The sequence below is a fragment of the Gobio gobio genome (assembly GCF_949357685.1).
Source record: "Gobio gobio genome assembly, chromosome: 1".
In the NCBI taxonomy this organism is placed as follows: Eukaryota; Metazoa; Chordata; class Actinopteri; order Cypriniformes; family Gobionidae; genus Gobio; species Gobio gobio.
Window position 1 is genome coordinate 81,425,653 of NC_137097.1, and position 20,116 is coordinate 81,445,768.

Sequence of the window (20,116 nt, forward strand, 5' to 3'; positions counted from 1 at the left end):
GGAGACGAGGCAGCTCCAAACAAGTGGACCTTCATTCTGTAGATTGATGTTGTGATTTCCAAGTTACCATTCTCCCACCACAGAAATCTCAAGTAATCTTGATCCTCCCTTTTCACGTGAAACTGGTGAAACATTCTTTCAATGTCACACATGACTGCGATGGAACCTTTTCGGAAGCGGCACAGGACACCTACCAATGTATTGGTCAAGTCAGGACCAGTGAGCAGATGGTCATTGAGAGATGTGTCCTGAAACTTGGCAGAACAGTCAAATACTACACGTATTTTCCCTGGTTTCTGTGGATGATAAACTCCATGATGTGGAATATACCAAACTGGACTGTTGTCAATTTCTTCCTCAGGGACCTTCTCTGCGTCACCACGTGAAATGATGTCATCCATGAATTTTACATAGTCTTTGTAGTACCTCTGATCTTTCTTTAATCTCTTTTCAAGACATTTCAGGCGGTGCACTGCACAAGTCTTGTTATTAGGAAGTTTAGGTTTTTCCCTTTTGAATGGTAATGGCATTTCGTAGTGACCATTGCTTTTTTGTGTGATGTTTTCTCTCAAAATGGATAGGAACTTGAGATCCTCTTGGGACACATGATCATCTTCTCCAGCTTTTTCTGAGAAGTCTGATTCAAGAACCTTTATTATCTCTGAAGGAGTAATTTCTTTTACCTTAATTCGGCTCACATAGTGTACTTCAGTTTTGAGATTGACAGAAGATTCCATATCTGGTGTCACTTGCCTTACTACTATGCGATGACTGGTTCCAAAAGCATCACCATAATCAACATGGGAATTCCAGTGACCAACAATGCTCCATCCAAGGTCCGTACGCTGTGCATAAGGCTGATGTTCTTGGCCAGAAACTACTTCTCTTGGAAGTAGGGCTTGTGAGCAGTTGTACCCAATGAGTAGACCTACTTCACAATCCTGCATAGGTGCTATCTCTTCTTGGAGGTGCTCTAGATGGGACCAAGCTTTTGCGGTTTCATTTGTTGGTATGTGAGTTCTGTTGGCTGGAATAAACTCTCGAGTGTAGACTGGTGGTAAAGAGATCCTTTTACCAGAATAAAAGCCTCGGACTTGTAGGTTCTTTATTCTTTGAGAGCTTACCACTGCGGTTCTTGACGTCATAGTAGAGAGTTTGAGCTTAACTTGTTCTTTGCTCGCTTCCAATCCTTCGGCTACTTCACTCAAAATGAAGGTTGTGTCGCTTTGCGAATCCAACAGAGCATATACAAGCACTTCTTGTGTTGGTTGAGCTATGGAGGAAATCCAGACAGGAATTATTGCTGCTGTTTGTGCGTTAACTTCGTCAAGTATTACTCTATTTGAAGTACCGGCTGTGGTTGTTTCTTTATGTTGTGTTGATTGAGGTCTTTCTTGGTATCTTTCTTGACTTACACTTTGCTTAACTTGTGGTAATTTTTGGTTTTCTTTGGTACGCTCCTCGTGTAGACAGGTTGGATGCATCTTATGGCACGTGTCGCAGACACTCCTACTGTTGCAGTTCTTTGAGAAGTGACCAGACTTAAGACAACCAAAGCATAGCTTTTCAGCTTGAACAAATTTAACTCTGTCTGAAACTGCTTTCTCCATGAGCTTCCTGCATTTGTGCAAAGTATGTCCAGTCTTCTGGCAGAAAATGCATGTTAAGACAGACTTTTCACTGGAATTTGTGGTGAGTGTTTTCGCTCCAAAGCTTTGACGTTTTGGGAATTTTGGCTTTTCAACCTCACCTAGTTTAAGTGCCTGTAATGACGTGACAGGGTTGCAGGCAATTTTCACCTCTCTTGTCATAAACTTAACAAATTGGCTGAAAGAGGGAAATTGATTACTCTCCTCTTCTATTTCGATAACCTTCCGGTTCCATCTCACTGCTAGCCAATCTGGTAGCTTTGAAAGAATGTTTCTGTTTTCATTACAGTCATTCAAGATTTCTAATGCCTTGATATGGACCATGGCGGCTTCACAACTGCGCAGAAAATCAACAAACTCTCTGAGCTCAAAGCTGTCCCTAGATCCCATCTTAGGCCATGCATGGAGCTTGTCTCTGTACGATTTTGCAATCGTAAATGGGTTTCCATATCGCTCTTCCAAAACTTCCCATGCAGCAACATAGGCAGATTCAGTTCCGAGTAGGAAGTATCCATCAAGTGCTTTCTTAGCTTGTCCACTTACATACCTGCGGAGGTAGTATATCTTCTCCTTTTCTTGAATGTTCTTCTGGTCGATCAGTGTTTCAAAGGAAAGTTTCCAGTCATTGTATTTCAATGGATCCCCACTGAATAACGAAGGTTCAGGAACAGGAATTCTGTTTACACTTAAAGCACCTACCAGCACCTTCACAAGCTCTGCTGTACTTTCATTTGAGGAGGTGGTTACAGCTTGTGGTACAGGAGACATTTTCAGGAAGTCCTTCTGATCTTCTTCCATTACTTTCTCTTGATCGTACACCTGCATTCTTGCTCGTGCTGCATTTAGACTTTTCACTGCTTCCAAATGCTGTATCTTTCTCCGTTTTTCCTCAAGAGTCTTTTGTAGAGCTGCGTGTTCTTCTTCCAGTTGAGCTTTAATTTTTGCTTCCTCTTCCTCTCTTTTTATTCTTCGTTTCACCTCTTCTGCTTCTTGATCTAAACGACGTTTTACCTCTGCTGCGTCTTGATCAGCTAACCTCTTTTTAACTTGTGCTTCCAGGAGCTGTATTTCCAATTGTTCTTTATTTTGTTCTTGTAACACTTCCAGAACAGCTTGGCTTGCAGCAGCTTCAGCGGCAGCTTCTTGTCGCTTTACAGAAGATCTACTTGAATGCGCGGAGGAACCTCCCAAGATAGACGTGACAGATCCTGATTTACAGGTACTTGAATTGAAGAGAGAGCCTGCTTCCGGCCATTCTTGTTCTTCACCTTCTGGAATCCTTCCATCCAGTCGACTTGAGGCTCTGGATGCAACAAAACTAGAAATCTCCACACACAGATCCACTCTTCGACGCGTGTCTTGATCTGGAGTCGTGATTTTGCGTAGTTCATCATAAACACGCTGGACATCTGCAGAAAGACCTATGACATCACCAATGATATCATTAAGCAGGTCATCAGATAAAATCTCTGTTACTTGTGATAATGTCCGCTTAGAAGATTTAACATGTGTTCTCCATTTGTCATAAATGTAGTTAAACCTTTGTTGAAGTGATTGAATTTTGGCAACTTGCATTTCTCTACCCTTCTCTGTCAGAGTTCTGGTTCTTTTACTTCGTCTTGACTGTTGTGTTTCTTCTTGCTGAGTTTCAGCACCACTCATTTGAGTTTCTTCCGATTGGTCTTGGGAATTTGCACTTTCCCTAACGCTGTCCCTTACCTGAACTGTAGGCTCACTTGACTCTGACATTTTGAATCACTACTTTAAATTTACCTGGATTTTATACGTAGAAAATATGCATAGGTAACAAAACATCTAAATCAACCTTCAACACTCAAATGTCAATAAATGTAAATACTTCAAAGCTTAAAGTGATGCTTTTAAGTAATAATATTGCACAGGAAATTAAAATGTGCAAAACAGCTTATTTCAGCTTGAATATAACCCTTTAAAATACACTTAGGACTTTGAAATCAAATGGCAAATAGCCTTCTCTTATTTTTTACCAAAACACTTTAAATTTGAAATACAGAATGTTCGATGACCCTTTAAACGTGTCTATAAATAGCAAGCTTCAAGTGAGCAAATAAGTCAAAACATTTACTACAAACACTACAGTAACATAGCTTTCTTTACAATGAAAATCTTTTGGCAAGCTTTGCAAAAACCTTCTTCTTAAGCCACTCTTAAGTTTTCAAGTTCGTTATGACTTAGTCCATTGCACCTTGTAACTGTATGCGTCTTCTTACGGCTTTAAGTGTGTGTGTAGTGCATGTTTTCGGCTCATCTGTATCCTTCGATGACGCTCCACGGTGCAGAAACTTCGTGATAAGCCCGCTAGTCGTACAAACTTGCTGCGTCATTCACTCGTGTCGTTGAACAGTCGAGTTTTCACTGTAACTCCCTCCAAGCATACGCAGACACAAGTGGTTCTCTTGCTACTGGTTTAATTGAAGACTTTTCTCCAATCCACCGTGAAAACTAAACACAGTATAAACAACATAATAAAGAAATGACATTAGCTTGACACAAAACGAAAGCATGCACAAAAGTGTGCGCAACAGATGTAATAGCATTTTACTGACACAAAATACAGACAAATAAAACAAAATACCTCGTTGGCTGCATGCTGTGAGAAAGAGAAATAATCTTGACTCTTCTTTATGACCATTCAAGTCCTTTGTGACGAGAATACACTTTTAATCAGAGCATATAATGTCCGTGCTTGCCGCTTGCTTGCTTGCATACGAGTCTAACGTGAAGTCAGCATTTGCGCATAAACTTGGACCGACATTTCAAAATAAAAGTACTGCAACTTAAAATAAATGCAATAATGTATAAATAACAAACAACTTAAATTCTCAATTATGAAAGTGATTTTAAAAAACAAACAAATTATATAAACAATATAATGGCATTTACAATTATATACATTTATTATATACATTTATTTGGGAAAGATGGCCTACAGTAGCCTTAAGTTATCTCATTTTATAAAATAAACACTTGGTGGTTCTTCAAGATCTTGACTCTAGCCTATTTCTACAGTTTTTTTTCTCAATACAGTTAATTTAGAGTTAGTTTAATTTCGACAAATGGTGCAAACTCTGCAAGATTATAGATAAAAGATTCCCATTCCCCTGCCATTCTGTGATCGGCAGTGATCGGCCATCGGCAGATCATGATCTTGGTAATCGGTGATCGGCCCCAAAAATGCTGATCGGAGCATCTCTATCTAATGCATAATCATTTATTGAATTAAGTTGATTAGACCATGTTTTGTTTAAATTTTAATAAACAAAACAAATGGTTTCAAGTTTGATATAATAAAGCATTTGTTCAACCAAGGAACCCATTTTCATTCAACGGCCATTTTAACTCATGATAATAACCATAATTGAATAATCGTTTATTTATTAAATAATGGTGTAATACTGTAATGCTGATGTTTATCATATCGTCTCATTCTATCACAACTCTACACAGGAGAGTCCCCACCCTCGCTATTAAAAAAGTACTCAGTAACTCAGTAACTTTTACTCTGCGTACATTTTAAATGGACTACTTTTTACTTTTACTTGTACTTAAGTAAATTGTAAGTGAAGTAATAGAAGTTTTACTTGAGTAGTATATTGTGTTACTCTTTCCTCCTCTTGTTATATAAAAAAAGTTGAAAATAATTTCCTCGCGGGTCAATTTGACCCCATGACTCACTGCAAAAAAAGCTCTTCTTATTTAGTATTTTTTTCTTGTTTCCAGTCCAAATATCTAAAAATTCTTAAATCAAGGTGCATTTACTAGACAAGTAAAATGACATGATATATTTTTTCTTGTTTTCTGGGGGGAAAAATAAAAATTAAGCGAGTTTTTGCTTTAAACAAGCAAAATGATCTGCCAATGGGGTGAGAAAAATAATCATATTTCTGTTTGGGACAGAAACAAGAAACAAGTTTTCAATCAGAAACAAGATTTTTTTTCACACCCCATTGGCAGATCATTTTGCTTGTTTTAAGGAAAAACTCACTTCACTTTGATTTTATTTTCAAGAAAAAATATCATATGTCATTTTACTTATCTAGTAAATGCATCTTGATTTAAGAATTTTTAGATATTTTGACTAGAAACAAGACAAAAATACTAAGTAAGAAGAGTATTTTTTGCAGTGCGGGGTGGATATGAGTGCCACCCCTCAGGTCACCCCTGTTGCACGGGCTTTTTTTACAGCTTTAACAGCTGATTTTTCTCTGTTAAAAAGAACTGACACTTGCACAAAGGCCCTGTACACACTCCAGCTGAACCAAGTTGCCACTTCACCTTTTTACATCATAAAATGTCATAATTTAGAAATAAAAGGCATTTTTTTCTATACTGATTTCAGCTTATGGCTTGAATTACCTGTTTGAAGGGGTGTGTCTGCTGTGAGACTTCAGTAAAAACGCCCACTGTTGTGATTGGTTGACATCTTTGTATTTGAAATGAGTATTAAAGCTTGTGGCGGAGGGGCGTGGTTTAGAGAGGTTTGCGAGCCTGCCACAGAGAGAGAGAGAGAGAGAGAGAGAGAGAGAGAGAGAGAGAGAGAGAGAGAGAGACGACTAGAAAGACGAATAGCAGGAAAAATATAGATTGCTGAGGAAGTTGTACTGAGTTGTTGAGAGCGCTGTGAGCACAAATTTATTTTGTTTGTATCTGAGCGTTCTGAATAAACAGTCCCAGTCACGCCGACCCGGTCTCCTCCCTCCTTATTCTACGAGCTTTGTAACACATGTAATGTACCATTACAGCTATCGAGATGAACGAATGGTTAAAGTGTTGATTATAGCATTATTTTTAGATATTTTCCCATCACATGAACGGCTGCACAGACAGTCTGTTGATCGCATGAATGCTGTGATCTAGTCATTGCAATGCATTTTTTCTTTCACCTCAACTAATAGCAAACACGACATTGACATGAATACAGTAAGCAGCATAATCATTCATTATAACGGCAGTTTGGGCAAGTGTGCAGAAACACTTGCGACGTGTGATTGACAGATCCGAACGTTATAAAGGGAGTGTTGTGATTGTCATCTAATCACAATTTAAATAACAGATTTGTTTCATGCTAGGCTACTAAGAGAAATGAGGTGAAGTTGATCGTTTAGTTACTGGCTAGATTCACGGATGTGAAGGGTCAAGTCAGATGCCCCTTGTCTCTTCAAAAGGCCATATCCTTCAGAGAACCATTTTTATTACATTTTATTATCTAAATTAAAAAAGGATCAATAATAATCAACTATTTCCATTTATGATCTATAAGTTAATATTCAATCTATATATATTTAATGAATGATTTTGATGATGGATGCTGCTTGCTGGGTTGAGTCCACATTTTTAGGTGCAACTGTGATGTCTGTATCCAAGACCTGCTGACCGGCAGCTGTCCTTTACAGTGGTAAAACACCCTGAGAGTGAGAAACTAGATCTCAGGAGGGAGAAAAGTCCTCAGCATGTGTTAACGATGTTTTACTTGACCTTCGGGTCACCAGTACCCGCGCTTTGGATGGCCATGGGTCTGTTGAAAGCGCTATATAAATGCAGTCCATTTAGAATATTATGAAATCAGCTCTAGATGTAGTATCAACATGTTTTGGTGAAGTGTTTTGTTGATAGTTAGCTAAGACGTTCCAACCTTGGGAGAGCTGTGAATCTAGGGAGATTTTGTGTGTGTGCGTTGCATGATCTGTGCAGGCCCAATGTTGAAGATGGACGACACCAGACTTCCTCTCTCCGACCTCTGAGGTCAACAATGATCGAATTCTAGGGATGGGCGACAACTAGCATGCCTAGTTTAAAGATATTCCTGCTATCTATCCTCGTGTGGCAATTTACCGTGACTGTGCATTTTCTCTGGGCCAATCAGAATTATCCACATGGCAATAATGACGTGGCTGGACCTTGAAAACAGTATAACTGTTGAGATATTGTATGTATGATAGGCGGGGTAGAGGGAGCGTGGCCTACGAACTCCTTGTGAGATTTGAAGCTTGAACTATTTCTTCAGTAAATGTTTCTTTAATTAATTTAACTCCTGACTCCTGGTCTTGGGTCTTAAAACCTGTTACCCCAACACATGCATAAACAGTATAAGACAAACAATTTAGAGAGAAAGTCTGAGTGAACTTGAATGATTAGCTACACATTAGAAATCACTGATCACAGATCAGGCATTTAATGAACACTGTTACTCACTGTTTGTCACAGTGCTGTCAAATCCATATTGTCTGACATTGCGCGTAAAATAAACTGAATCCATTTCATCCAAATTCTCGGGGCGGTCAAAGCAGAGGAAGGGGAGGGTTCCCCATATGATGGCATACAGGGAAAGATTCCAGATCGGCTCATCTGAGCTCTAATTTTCTCAAAAGGCAGAGAAAGTCAGCCAGAACTGGGTTTACCTTGATTTACATGTGAATCATTGTTTGAGGGCAGATACATATTTTCTATTTTTTCTTTCTTTCCTGTTCACATCCATCAGGTCTAAAAGAAACATTAGATCATTTGAGATGTCATATGAGAGTCAAATGTGAAGCTCTAAGTCAAGATCACTGAATAGTTCAATAGTCATTTCAATCCCATCAAATCTGCTCGACAACTGCTGTGCACGATTATGATCTATTTTAATGTCATGAAGATAACAGGTGGAGAGGAGAGATTTTTCTGTGAATAACTTACACAGAAGATACTTTATTGCTACTATAGATTAACTACTTACAGTGATTTCAGACTGTGGTGATGTGGTTTCTCCACTGCATGGATCTTCATGTGTCTCTTCAGGTGACTTTTAATAGGGAAACTCTTCACACACTGATCACACGTGTGGGGTTTCTCTCCAGTGTGGATCCACTCATGTGATTTCAGATGTCCTGACTGATTAAATCTCTTGTCACAGTGTGAACACGTGTAAGGTTTTTCTCCAGTGTGAATCCTCTGGTGTAGTTTTAAATCGCTCCCTGAAGTAAAAGTCTTCTCACACTCAAAGCACATGTACTCTCTCACACCAGTGTGTATTTTCTCATGTCTGTGTAAAGTTTGTAGCAGTGAAAAACTCTTTCCACACACAGAACATGAATGTGGCTTCTCCTTCGTATGAACTGTCAGGTGTGCCTTCAGGTTTGATGCCCTAAGAAATGTTTTCCCACATTGATCACATGTGTACGGCTTCTCTCCAGTGTGGATCTTCTCATGTATTTTCAGATGTCCTGACCGATTAAATCTCTTGTCACAGTGTGAACACTTGTAAGGTTTCTCTCCAGTGTGAATCCTCTGATGCTTTTTTAAATGGCTCGCAGTAATAAAAGTCTTCTCACACTCAAAGCACATGTACTCTCTCACACCAGTGTGTATTTTCTCATGTCTGTGTAAATGTTGCAGCTGTGAAAATCTCTTTCCACACACAGAACATGAATGTGGCTTCTCCTTAGTATGAACTGTCAGGTGTCTCTTCAGGTGTGATGCTCTAAGAAATGTTTTGCCGCACTGATCACATGTGAACGGCTTGTCTCCGGTGTGAACTTTCTTGTGCCGCTCAAGACAATGTTTTATTGGGAAACTCTTCCCACACTGATCACATGAGAATGGTTTCTCTCCGGTGTGGATTCTCATGTGACGCTCAAGACATTGTTTGGTTGTGAAACTCTTCCCACACTGATCACATGAGAATGGCTTCTCTCCGGTGTGGATTCTAATGTGACGCTCAAGACATTGTTTGGTTGTGAAACTCTTCCCACACTGAGTGCAGGTTGTAGATTTCTTGGATCTTGTTTTCTTTATAAATGTCTTTTTAGTCTTTGAGCGACTCAAAGGTTTTTCTCCAGGTTTGACATGATGTTCCTCCTTAACTTCACTCAGTTCTTCACTCTCCTCACCCTCTTCCATCACGTCTGAAATCAAAGAAGAAAAAAAAGTATTAATAGAACATGTTCACTCTGCTCCGCACCATTATGTACGCCCGTGCGGGCATGCACATTTTACTTTTGCTTTGCGAGGTGCAAAAGAGGGAAAACTCCAACTGAGATACCGGTAGGGCTGGGACGGTATGGATTTTTTCTTACCGCGGTTGAAAAGCAAGAAATTCCCGCGGTTCAGCGGTTGAAAAGCAAGAAATTCCCGCGGTTCAGCGGTAAACCGCTTTAAACGGCTCCCGCTCGACTTTGGCGCACGGCCGCACACGCACACACCAGCGCAGGCAATTGAACATAATAAGGAACATGTTTATTTTACATTTATTTTTTCACGTTTAGAACAGGAACAATTAGAACAGAAATGGAATGATATCTGAAAAAAAAGTGCTGGCAAAACGAAATATAGACTAGGCTATGGTTTACATCCCAGGCCCAGCCTTCATATTTTTTGCTGATCAGATTTTAGCAGATCAGATCACGACTGAGAGATCTGAAGATGGAACAGCATAAACAAAGATAAACAAACACATTTTTATTTTTCGGTATTGATCAGTAATATATATGTATTTGTTTATTTATTTCCCATATTTTTACTTTCAGATTACAGTCGTCGTCATCAAACAATCACTTAAACTATAGACTTTCGCGCACACCCGCCCATATAATATAATATATTATTTATATTTATAGTATTTATATTTTTATATTACATATTTTTAAATATTCAGGCTATTAATTTACATTTACACCTCGTGTGCGCTTTTGTCTCAGTGGTTAATGAAGACTATAACGAAGGCGCACGGCTATTTAATTTAACAAAGTGTAGTCACTCGCTGCTCACACTACCTTGATTGTATATTATGCTACTTTTATTATTTATATTTATTTTTATAACATTTACATATTTATATTATTTTACATATCTTGTGTGGTGTGCGCTTTTGTCTCAGTGGTTCAAGGCTATTTAACAAAGCTTTTTAGGCTAATTTAACAAGGCTATTTAGGCTAATGATTGTATTTTACACACACACACACATACACATATATATACATATATATATATATATATATATAGGCCTATATAATTATTTATATTTGTTATTTATATTACATAAATAATTTTTACATATTATATTAGGCCTATTTTTACATATTTATATTAATTTATATATAGGCTATATTTCTATCTCGTGTGCGCTTTTGTCTCAGTGGTGCTATTTAACGAAGGCTATTTAATTTAACAAAGTGTCGCTGCTCACACTACCGTGATTGTATATTACTTATTATTTATATTTATATTACATATTTTTACATAGTCATATTAATTTATATATCTCGTGTGCGCTGTTGTCTCAGTGGTTCAAATATTTAACGAAGGCTATTTACTTTAACAAAGTGTCGCACACTACTGTGGTTGTAAGCCTGCCAGACGGATATCTTTTTCGATAGCCTTTTAATGAAATTGGAATTTCAGAATCACATAGCCAACTTATACTTAATTGCCTACAATAGATTATTTATTGATTATATTGAATGAAATTTCGCAGGCCCAGCTTATTTGTAGTCAATCTTTCCCAAACAGAGTTGGAAGAGAGTTAAAACTTACCAGTAGCCTACTAAGGAGTGCTGAGGCAGGTCCAGCTCAGTTTGTTCTTTCTGAAGCCGTGTTTTTTTTGCCAGCTATGGGAGAAAGCGGTCACCAGCGGTCGACACAAACCCATGGCCCGGGCGGTGCGTTCTTTTTCTGCGTTCATGACTTCTATCTCCCTACCCGCTATTGTCGGCTGCGCAACCATGTGAGAGAATTGTGTTAAGCACGTGCAATTAAAAACTGAGGTCCTGCTTATGCGCCTGTATTTTATGCTTTAGTAAAATTAAATTCAAATTATAGGCTGCAAGACATTACACAGGTAAAAATGGAATGTTATAATGGAACATTGCGCTCCCCAACTCGCGAAAGGTCGGATTTGCTCCATCTTTTGATTAGGTTTTGTTTAGAAAACCTTGAATCCATATAAGACACACATGTCATTAGACACAATCCATGTCATTAGAATCAATGAATCCATGGAATTAGACACAACGTGCACACATGGGCAGGCCAAGGTTTTTTTTTTTTTTTTTTTTTTTTTGCGGTGATGGCGGTGACGTTCTCAGACCCGCGGTAGGCGTCACGTGACCACGGTATTGCGATAATGCGGTAACCGTCCCAGCCCTAGATACCGGTATTGGCACATGTCAAATAACCGGTGGGAAATTTCTTCACCATCACATCCCTGGTCTACAGTAGTGTTATGGTGCGTTCACACCGGACGCGATTCGCGCGATTAGCGCGAGTGATTTACATGTTAAGTCAATGCAGAGACGCGAAATGGCATTCTGCGGCGCGATTCGCGCGAATGAGGCGGCGAGATTCGCGCGATTCGCGCGATTGAGGCGGCGAGAAGGACGCGACTTGAGCGTTTTGAACGCGCGATTCGCGCGAATCGCGTGAATCGCGCGAAACGCTCAAGTTGAAAAATCTGAACTTTGGCGGATATTTCGCGCCGCGTTAACCAATCAGGAGCTTGCTCTAGTAGTGACAACAATGAAGAGAAAATCTGTATATTGATATCTGGTTCAGACAATATGATTATCACTGTGATAACATTAAATTACATGAAACACAACCCAGTCTCTTTTTGTTAAATGCAAGTTTATGTATGATCAATAATACAAAAGTATCAGTAATGTATAACAAGCTATACATGAAACAAAGCAACAATGCAGTCAAACATTCAAAGTCAGTGCTAGTAGGCTAACGTTACAACTGCAACGTACAGTTATAGCCTAAAAATATAAAGTAATGAAACTTATCTTTGCCCTCAGCCTAAACGATTTGCCAGGGAACAAATTATAGATCCATGAGACCAAAGATCGGCCGTTACAAGACGAATTATAGCTCGAGACACACCACAGAGACATCAGAGCCAGCGGGAGACGGCAGAAGGACTGGCCGAGGAAAGGTTGCCCTCGCCGGCTTTCACGTGCGCTGAGCGCGCTGTCCTCTGGAGCTCACAGCTCCGACAACGGCAGATAAAATGTTCAAATAGGCACTGTTTATGTAAATAAACCTCAGATTTGAGCTTTAAACAACTACATTATCGACTGAAAAAGTCTTAAAACTACGTTTTGTCACACATTAACAGTAGATATGAACAAAAAAAAAGACATGTAAACACAGCCCATGTCAGCCATTTCTCAACGAGACGAGCTGCTGGCGGAAGCCCCGCCCATGACGCGAATTCGCATCTGTTGTGCAGTGAATGTCACACGCGATTCGCGCGAATTTCACGCGCGATTCGCGCGAGTAAACTCAAAATGTACACGCGTCCACCTTCGCGCGATTAGCGCGAATTATTCGCGCGAATCGCGTCCGGTGTGAACGCCACATTAGACCGATATATCGGGCCGATATTTGCGCTTTTTACGTGTATCGGCATCGGCCGATACAAGGCTGCTGCGTTCGCCGATATTTTTTTCCCTTATTTCCAGACAGGCGTCCTACACTCTAAGTGGACCTACACTCTAAAAAATGCTGGGTTAAAAATAACCCAAGTTGGGTTGAAAATGGACTAACCTATCAATTGGGTTGTTTTAACCCAGCAATTGGGTTGTCTTAAGCAAACATTTAACCCAACTGCTGGGTCAAAACAACCCAATATCTGGGTTAGTCCATATTCAACCCAACTTGGGTTATTTTAACCCAGCATTTCTTAGAGTGTAACCATTAAATGACTAGGTTGTAAATAGTTTTAAAATTAAGTATAGTACAGTCAGTGTGCACTTTATTATGCTGCTTGCTTGTTGATACTGTGTGCAATAGTGTAATTATTTTATTTATGCTTAAATATTTATTTTCAGAATTTATTTTCACCACTGAACTCTTTTTTTTCTTGTTCTACCTCACCTGTTTTTACTATTTGTTAAATATTCTTTTTTTTTAGTTTAATAAATGTTCCTTTTTTAAATTTTAAATTGTTATCATCCTGATCGTGTCATTTTTATGTTGTAAATTGAGGGAGCAAAAGCAGTATCGGCTCCAAATATCGGCTCAAGAAAATCGGCAGCCCGTATCGGTCATCGGCTAAGGCTGATGAAAAAAAATCGGTATCGGCATCGGCACTCAAAAAAATCCATATCGGTCGACCCCTAGTCTACAGTGACCTCGGCTTTAACTAATTTAAAATGTACAATTATCATTAGCATTATCTGTATCCTACATGTCTCAACCCTGTAACTTTGTTGATTTTCCTCCTTTTAAAAAAATTCTTACAATTTCTGACACTCAGGAAGTTAAATCATTTGTAGAGATAGATCAATAATTGTTTCTTCTAGGCAATAGGGACAAATAATTAAATAGCAATATATAAATAGCAATATAAAAAAAAACACTAGGCACTGAAGGCCAGCTGAAAACACTATCGACACAATCATCCACAAAAACACACAATCCTTAACATGTTTCCCCTCACAGATCACGGGACATTCAGTAACAGGAACATTATCACTCCAAACATTGACACAATCATCCACACAAACCTTAACATGTTTCCCCTCACAGATCACGGGACATTCAGTAACAGCAACATTATCACTCCAAACATTGACACAATCATCCACACAAACCTTAACATGTTTACCTCAGTGTTAATTTCGTTGACGAATAATTTGTGTCATAATTTTCGTCAATGACCTTTTTTCACTGACGAAAACGAGACAATAACTAAATAAAAACTAGTGTTGGATGACAAAAACTATAACGAAAATCAACTGTAATTTTCGTCAACAAATAAAAACGAGACAAAAATGTTAGGGAGGGACGATAAGGGAAGAGATCCAGTCAGAACTGATGTCGTGTGTAACAGATGCACACATTTAATTTGAATGTGCTGATCTAACCGCTGGAAAACACACGGCCTACAGGCTCACACACCCCCAATCCAGCGCTCCAGAGCGGCTCAATCAATCAATAACACACTTTTATGCCAGGCAATTGTTTATGACCTAATGCTGATGAATAATGACAATGTTTACTTCACAATGATTATATAGTAATGTGTTTTAGACGGTTGTAACAATGCATATTTTATCTCCTCATCTGAACTTGAATGAGCTCCTGCAACTGCAATAGTAAGGCGAGATTTCAAAATAAGAGTCCCGGTGTATTTCCAGCTGGTTTATAATTAATAGTCACGCATTATATATTCGTTTTTGCTTACACAATAAACTGTATTTCATTTCATTCCCATTTAATTCATAGTCAGGAGGAAAGACCAGTATTTGACACATATTAAAAGGTACTAAAGACGTCATTACAAAGTCCATCTCACTACAGTGGTTCTACAATAACTTTATGGAGTGACGAGAATAGTTTTTGTGCGCAAAAAACCCCTAAATAACGACTTATATAGTAATGACGATTTGAAAACACGGCATCATGAAGCTTTGAAGCGTTATGAATCAGTGAGTAGAATCATGATTCGGATCGCGTGTCAAACCGCCAAACTGCTAAAATTTGGCGATCCAAACTGCTGAATCGACTCAGTGATTCATAACGCTTCGAAGCTTCATGATGCCGCGTTTTGAAATCGTCATCACTATAGAAGTCATTATTTAGGGTTTTTTTGCGCACAAAAACTATTCTCGTCACTCCATAAAGTTATTGTAGAACCACTGTAGTGAGACGGACTTTGTAACGACGTCTTTAGTACCTTTTAAGGGTCTTGAGAGTGAACCGTGCATTGTGGGCCTTTCAGAGCCATCAGATTTCAACTAAAATATCTTCATTTGTGTTCCGAAGATGAACGGAGGTCTTACGGGTGTCGAAGGACATGAGGGTAAGTAATTAATGACAGAATTTTCATTTTTGGGTGAACTAACCCTTTAATAGTCACGCATTATATATTCGTTTTTGCTTACACAATAAACTGTATTTCATTTCATTCCCATTTAATTCATAGTCAGGAGGAAAGACCAGTATTTGACACATATTAAATAAAGTATTAGGGTTATAATAGTTAACTAAAACCATTTAAAAAAATCTTAGTTACTTGAAATTAAATAAATGTTAACTGAAATTAAAAAAAATAAACAAACTTATTTGAAGCTTTAGCTTAACATGAAATACTAACTAAAACAGAAATACAAAGTTATAAAAACTATATAGATGTTTTTAAAAACAAACACAAAAGTGAATTGAGCTCTCTTTTGTGTATTTTTAATGTCAAAAACAAAATGATGTCAAAATGTCAGTTCAAGTGACAGTCGGTTATGTAATACTTAAATGCTTAATGTATTACAATTTAACTAAACTCATTAGATTTTAGGAGACTAAATCTACTGTAGATTTAGTCAACTAAAATCGTATGATATTTAGTCGACTAAAACTAGACTAAAACTAAAAACAATTCAGGTGACTAAAATATGACTAAAACTAAATAAAAATATGCTGTCAAAATTAACACTGGTTTCCCCTCACAGATCACAAGACATTCAGGAACAGCAACATTATCACTCCAAACATAGACACAATCATTCACACAAACATACAAACCTTAACATGTTTCCCCTCACAGATCACGGGACATTCAGTAACATTCAGCAACATTATCACTCCAAACATCGAGAGACACACAGACAGACAGACAGACAGACACACACACACACACACACACACACACACACACACACACACACACACACACACACACACACACACACACACACACACACACACACACACACACACACACACACACACACACACACACACACACACTAAAGGCAGAAACGACCTCGTTAGCGTGTAAAGTGTATTTTACAACGGTTTAAATCTGCGAAATACTGTGAACGGCTCACCTCTCCTCAGAAGACTCGACGCCGACTGAGCGCGCGCACGCTACTGATGACGTCATCGGCGAGGTCAGCGGCAGATCATCAAAAAAGCACCAAATTCCATTTAAAACGACAAAACATCTATAAAACAACACAACACACAACAATACTAATGTAGACAAACAGCCATCTCATGCATTCTTAGTCACGTGTGGAGTAAAATATAGTTTATTAGGCAATTAAAAGCTTTATTGAGAAGTTTAAAACAGAAAAGCTGAAAAAGCAAAAATAATACTTCATGGCTTTCAGACATTAAAACTAAAATTATACAATTAAATTTTCCTAATGCAAATACAATCAGTGTACATAAAAGTGTCTGATAACATGTATAAAGTAAAGATAACTGCATTGATAAAAGGCAACATTTAATCAATAATTACTCAAAGCAAATACAAAATTAAGTAAAAGTGAAAACTAATGAGATGATCTCCTGTAAGTGTGGGGATGGGTATCGTTAATGGTATCATTCATACAATACTGCTTATTGATATGGTATTTCTTATTGGCTCCATTGGCTCCACAAAAACTATTGTCGTCGCATCGTAAAATTATTGTAGAGTCACTGTGGTGAGATGGACTTTGTAACGACGTTTTAAGTGCCTTTTATGCGTCTTGGGAGAGTAAATGTACTGAATGCCAATGGAGGCCTATCTGAAGCCTTTCTCAGCCATCAGCTTTCAACTAAAATATCTCCATTTGTGTTCCGAATATGAACGGAGGTCTTACGGGTCTCGAACGACATGAGGGTGAGTAATTAATGACAGAATTTTCATTTTTGGGTAAACTAACCCTTTAAAACTAGAATATTTAACATTAAATTCAGCTTTAGATTTTTTTAAGATAACACAGAAACCTAACCAACACCCGAACCAAATATCCCTTTAATGTATGGCCATTCAAGAACAAATATTTTCTTCTTAAACAATTAAGGCATAGCACAGCAGGATGAAAAACTAATTTAAACTTTTACTGGGGGCAAAAAGGAGGCAAAATCACTGGCTGGCACATATCAACAATGAGCTTCAAACAGCAGCCACTCGGATGTATTGCATTATTTTATCGCAGATACATGAAACAATACTGAAAATGAGCGCAGGTGCACCGGAACTGAAAAACAAAAAAACACTGCAGCCATCTCAGAGCCACAGCCAGAAAACAGCTGTGAAACTAATTAGTCAGCAAACATTCTCCATTCATGAATGGCCTTTTTGTATGAGGGGGTTGCATCCTGCTCGTGGATGACATCTCTCATGCTGCGTTCACACCAAATGCCAAAATCGCGTCTACCGCGTCTAGTTGGACGCTTGAACATTTTGAATCCATTCGCACAGCGAATTGGACGCACGTATAAATTGAGCGTTTTAAGCAAAATAGACGCACGTTCAAGGCGCTCCAGGAGAAATATGTCATAAAACACCACTCTGCCTCTTTTCTTTTACATTAAAAATAAATGTTAAACATTAATAGCCACACAAATGTGGTCCAGGCAACTTCTACATTATCTTGACTGAAATATTCTTAAAAAAAAAGTTATGAAACTTCTCTTTGCCCTCAGTCAAAACGATTTGGCAGACAACAAATTATAGATTCATGACACCAAAGATCGCCCGTTAGATCAACACAAGACGAACCACTACAGGACATCAGAGCCAGCGGCAGACGTCAGAAGGACTGGCCGAGGAAAGGCTGCTCTCTCCGGGGTTAATGAGTGCTGAGCGCCGCTGATCCACTGGAGCTCACAACTCCAAAACGCAAGATAATGTTTTTTAATAGGCACTCTCTTTATAAATAAACCACAGATTTGAGCTTTAAACAACTACATTCTCACCTGAAAAAGTCTGAAAACTACATTTTGTGACACAATAGTAGTATTTTTAAATTATGCACGGTTTCTCATCATGTCACTTTACCAGGTGACCACAGCGAGCAGGCTCCTGATTGGTTAACGCGGCGCGAATTGACGCCTAAGTTAAACATTTTCAACTCGGGCGTCAGACGCAAATTCGCTTCAAATGCGCGAATGCACAAAAGCACCACTCGCGCGTATCGCGCAAGACGCTCAATTCACGCATCCATCGCGCCGCACGAAACACGTCTATCGCGCCGCAGGACCTCCAGACGCGCATCAACGCGTCTTTCCTTTGACTTAACATTGAAATCACTCGCTCCTGACGCTCTTTTCGCGGTTGGTGTGAACACAGCATCAGATCTTGTGTTTGCAACACAGATAAGAGTGTTGCAATACACTTTGGGTATGTGAGATGAAACACATAGTAATTGGTCAGGAGGTAGAGAGGGCCCTCGTGCAGCAAGTCTGTCACATGTTTGAACTGGGGTAGTACACTGCAAAAAATGCTCTTCTTACTTAGTAATTTTGTCTTGTTTCTAGTCTAAATATCTAACAATTCTTAAATCACGATGCATTTACTAGATAAGTAAAATGACATAAGATATTTTTTCTTGTTTTCTTGAAAATAAAATCAAAATGAAGTGAGTTTTTGCTTAAAAATTATCTGCCAATGGGGTGAGAAAAATAATCTTGTTTCTGATTGAAAGCTTGTTTCTTGTTTCTGACCCAAACAGAATTTTTACTGAACGCAGAACGAACCCCGCAAAACTTTTAAAAATGCCGGTTGAAATAAAATGCAGCGTGAGCTCAACCAATCAGCATGTTCAGCACCCAAGTCCCACCCCCGAAAGTTCCTCAAAAAACTTCCTCAAAAAGTACCACCTCGCTAGCAGGGCCATTCAGAGGGGGACATATTTACCCGGAACTTCATTTAGACCCTGCGGTCGAAACACACAGAGTACCAACCCCAAAGTCCCTGGGGAAAGTTCCTGCGGTGGAAACACGGCTATACGTTGTCATTTTAAATCTAGCTTTATGAGCTTTCAGAATACGCTTTAGTATCAGTGCTCGCCTCTTTTCCACCGTTTTGTTAATGACCACTTTCAGCGCTGCTTGCATCTCTTCCATACTTGTTATTGTTGCAGACAGTATCGCACAAAAAATGATTACTGTAAAAAAAGTTCCTGGTACAAATTGTTCCGGGTAATTTCGGTGGAAACGGGGCTTATGTGAATATATAGTAAAGTGTCATTTATTCCTGTGATCAAAGCTGAATTCAGCATCATTACTCCAGTCTTTAGTGTCACATGATCCTTCAGAAATCATTCTAATGTTATGATTTGATGCTTAACAAATATTTATGATTTTTATCAGTGTTGAACACAGCTGTGTACAATTTTTTTCCAGAATAATTTGATAAATGGAAAGTTTAAAAGAACAGCATTTACATGAACTTGAATCTTTTGTAACATTATAAAAAATTTTGATCAATTGAATGCGTCCTTGCTGAATAAAAGTATACATTTATAAAAAAAATAAATAGAAAAACCCCCACTAAACTCTTACTGACCCCAAACCTTTGAATGGTAGTGATAATGTTACAAAATATTCTATTTCAGATAAAAGCTGTTCTTATGAACTTTCTATTCATCAAAGAATCCTAAACAAACATTTTTACACAACTTTGTTCAACATTGATAATAATCATAAATGTTTCTTGAGCATCAAATCATCATGAT

At 38.5% G+C, this 20,116-nt stretch overlaps 1 protein-coding gene across 1 annotated transcript; it reads right to left on the reverse strand.

Annotated features, from left to right (window-relative positions):
- Positions 1-8,291: 8,291 nt before the first annotated feature.
- On the reverse strand, positions 8,292-16,513 carry LOC307129176 (uncharacterized protein). Its single transcript, XM_079821388.1, has 2 exons — positions 16,493-16,513; positions 8,292-9,571 (listed from the first exon to the last, which is right to left on the reverse strand). Exon 2 carries the CDS (start codon positions 9,564-9,566, stop codon positions 8,400-8,402), a length of 1,167 nt encoding a protein of 388 aa, XP_079677514.1. The 5' UTR covers positions 9,567-9,571; positions 16,493-16,513; the 3' UTR covers positions 8,292-8,399.
- Positions 16,514-20,116: the final 3,603 nt, after the last annotated feature.

Coding starts and splice junctions, on each gene's coding strand:
- LOC307129176 (XM_079821388.1), bottom strand. CDS start 9,566: ATGGAAGAGGGTGAGGAGAGTGAAGAACTGAGTGAAGTTAAGGAGGAA.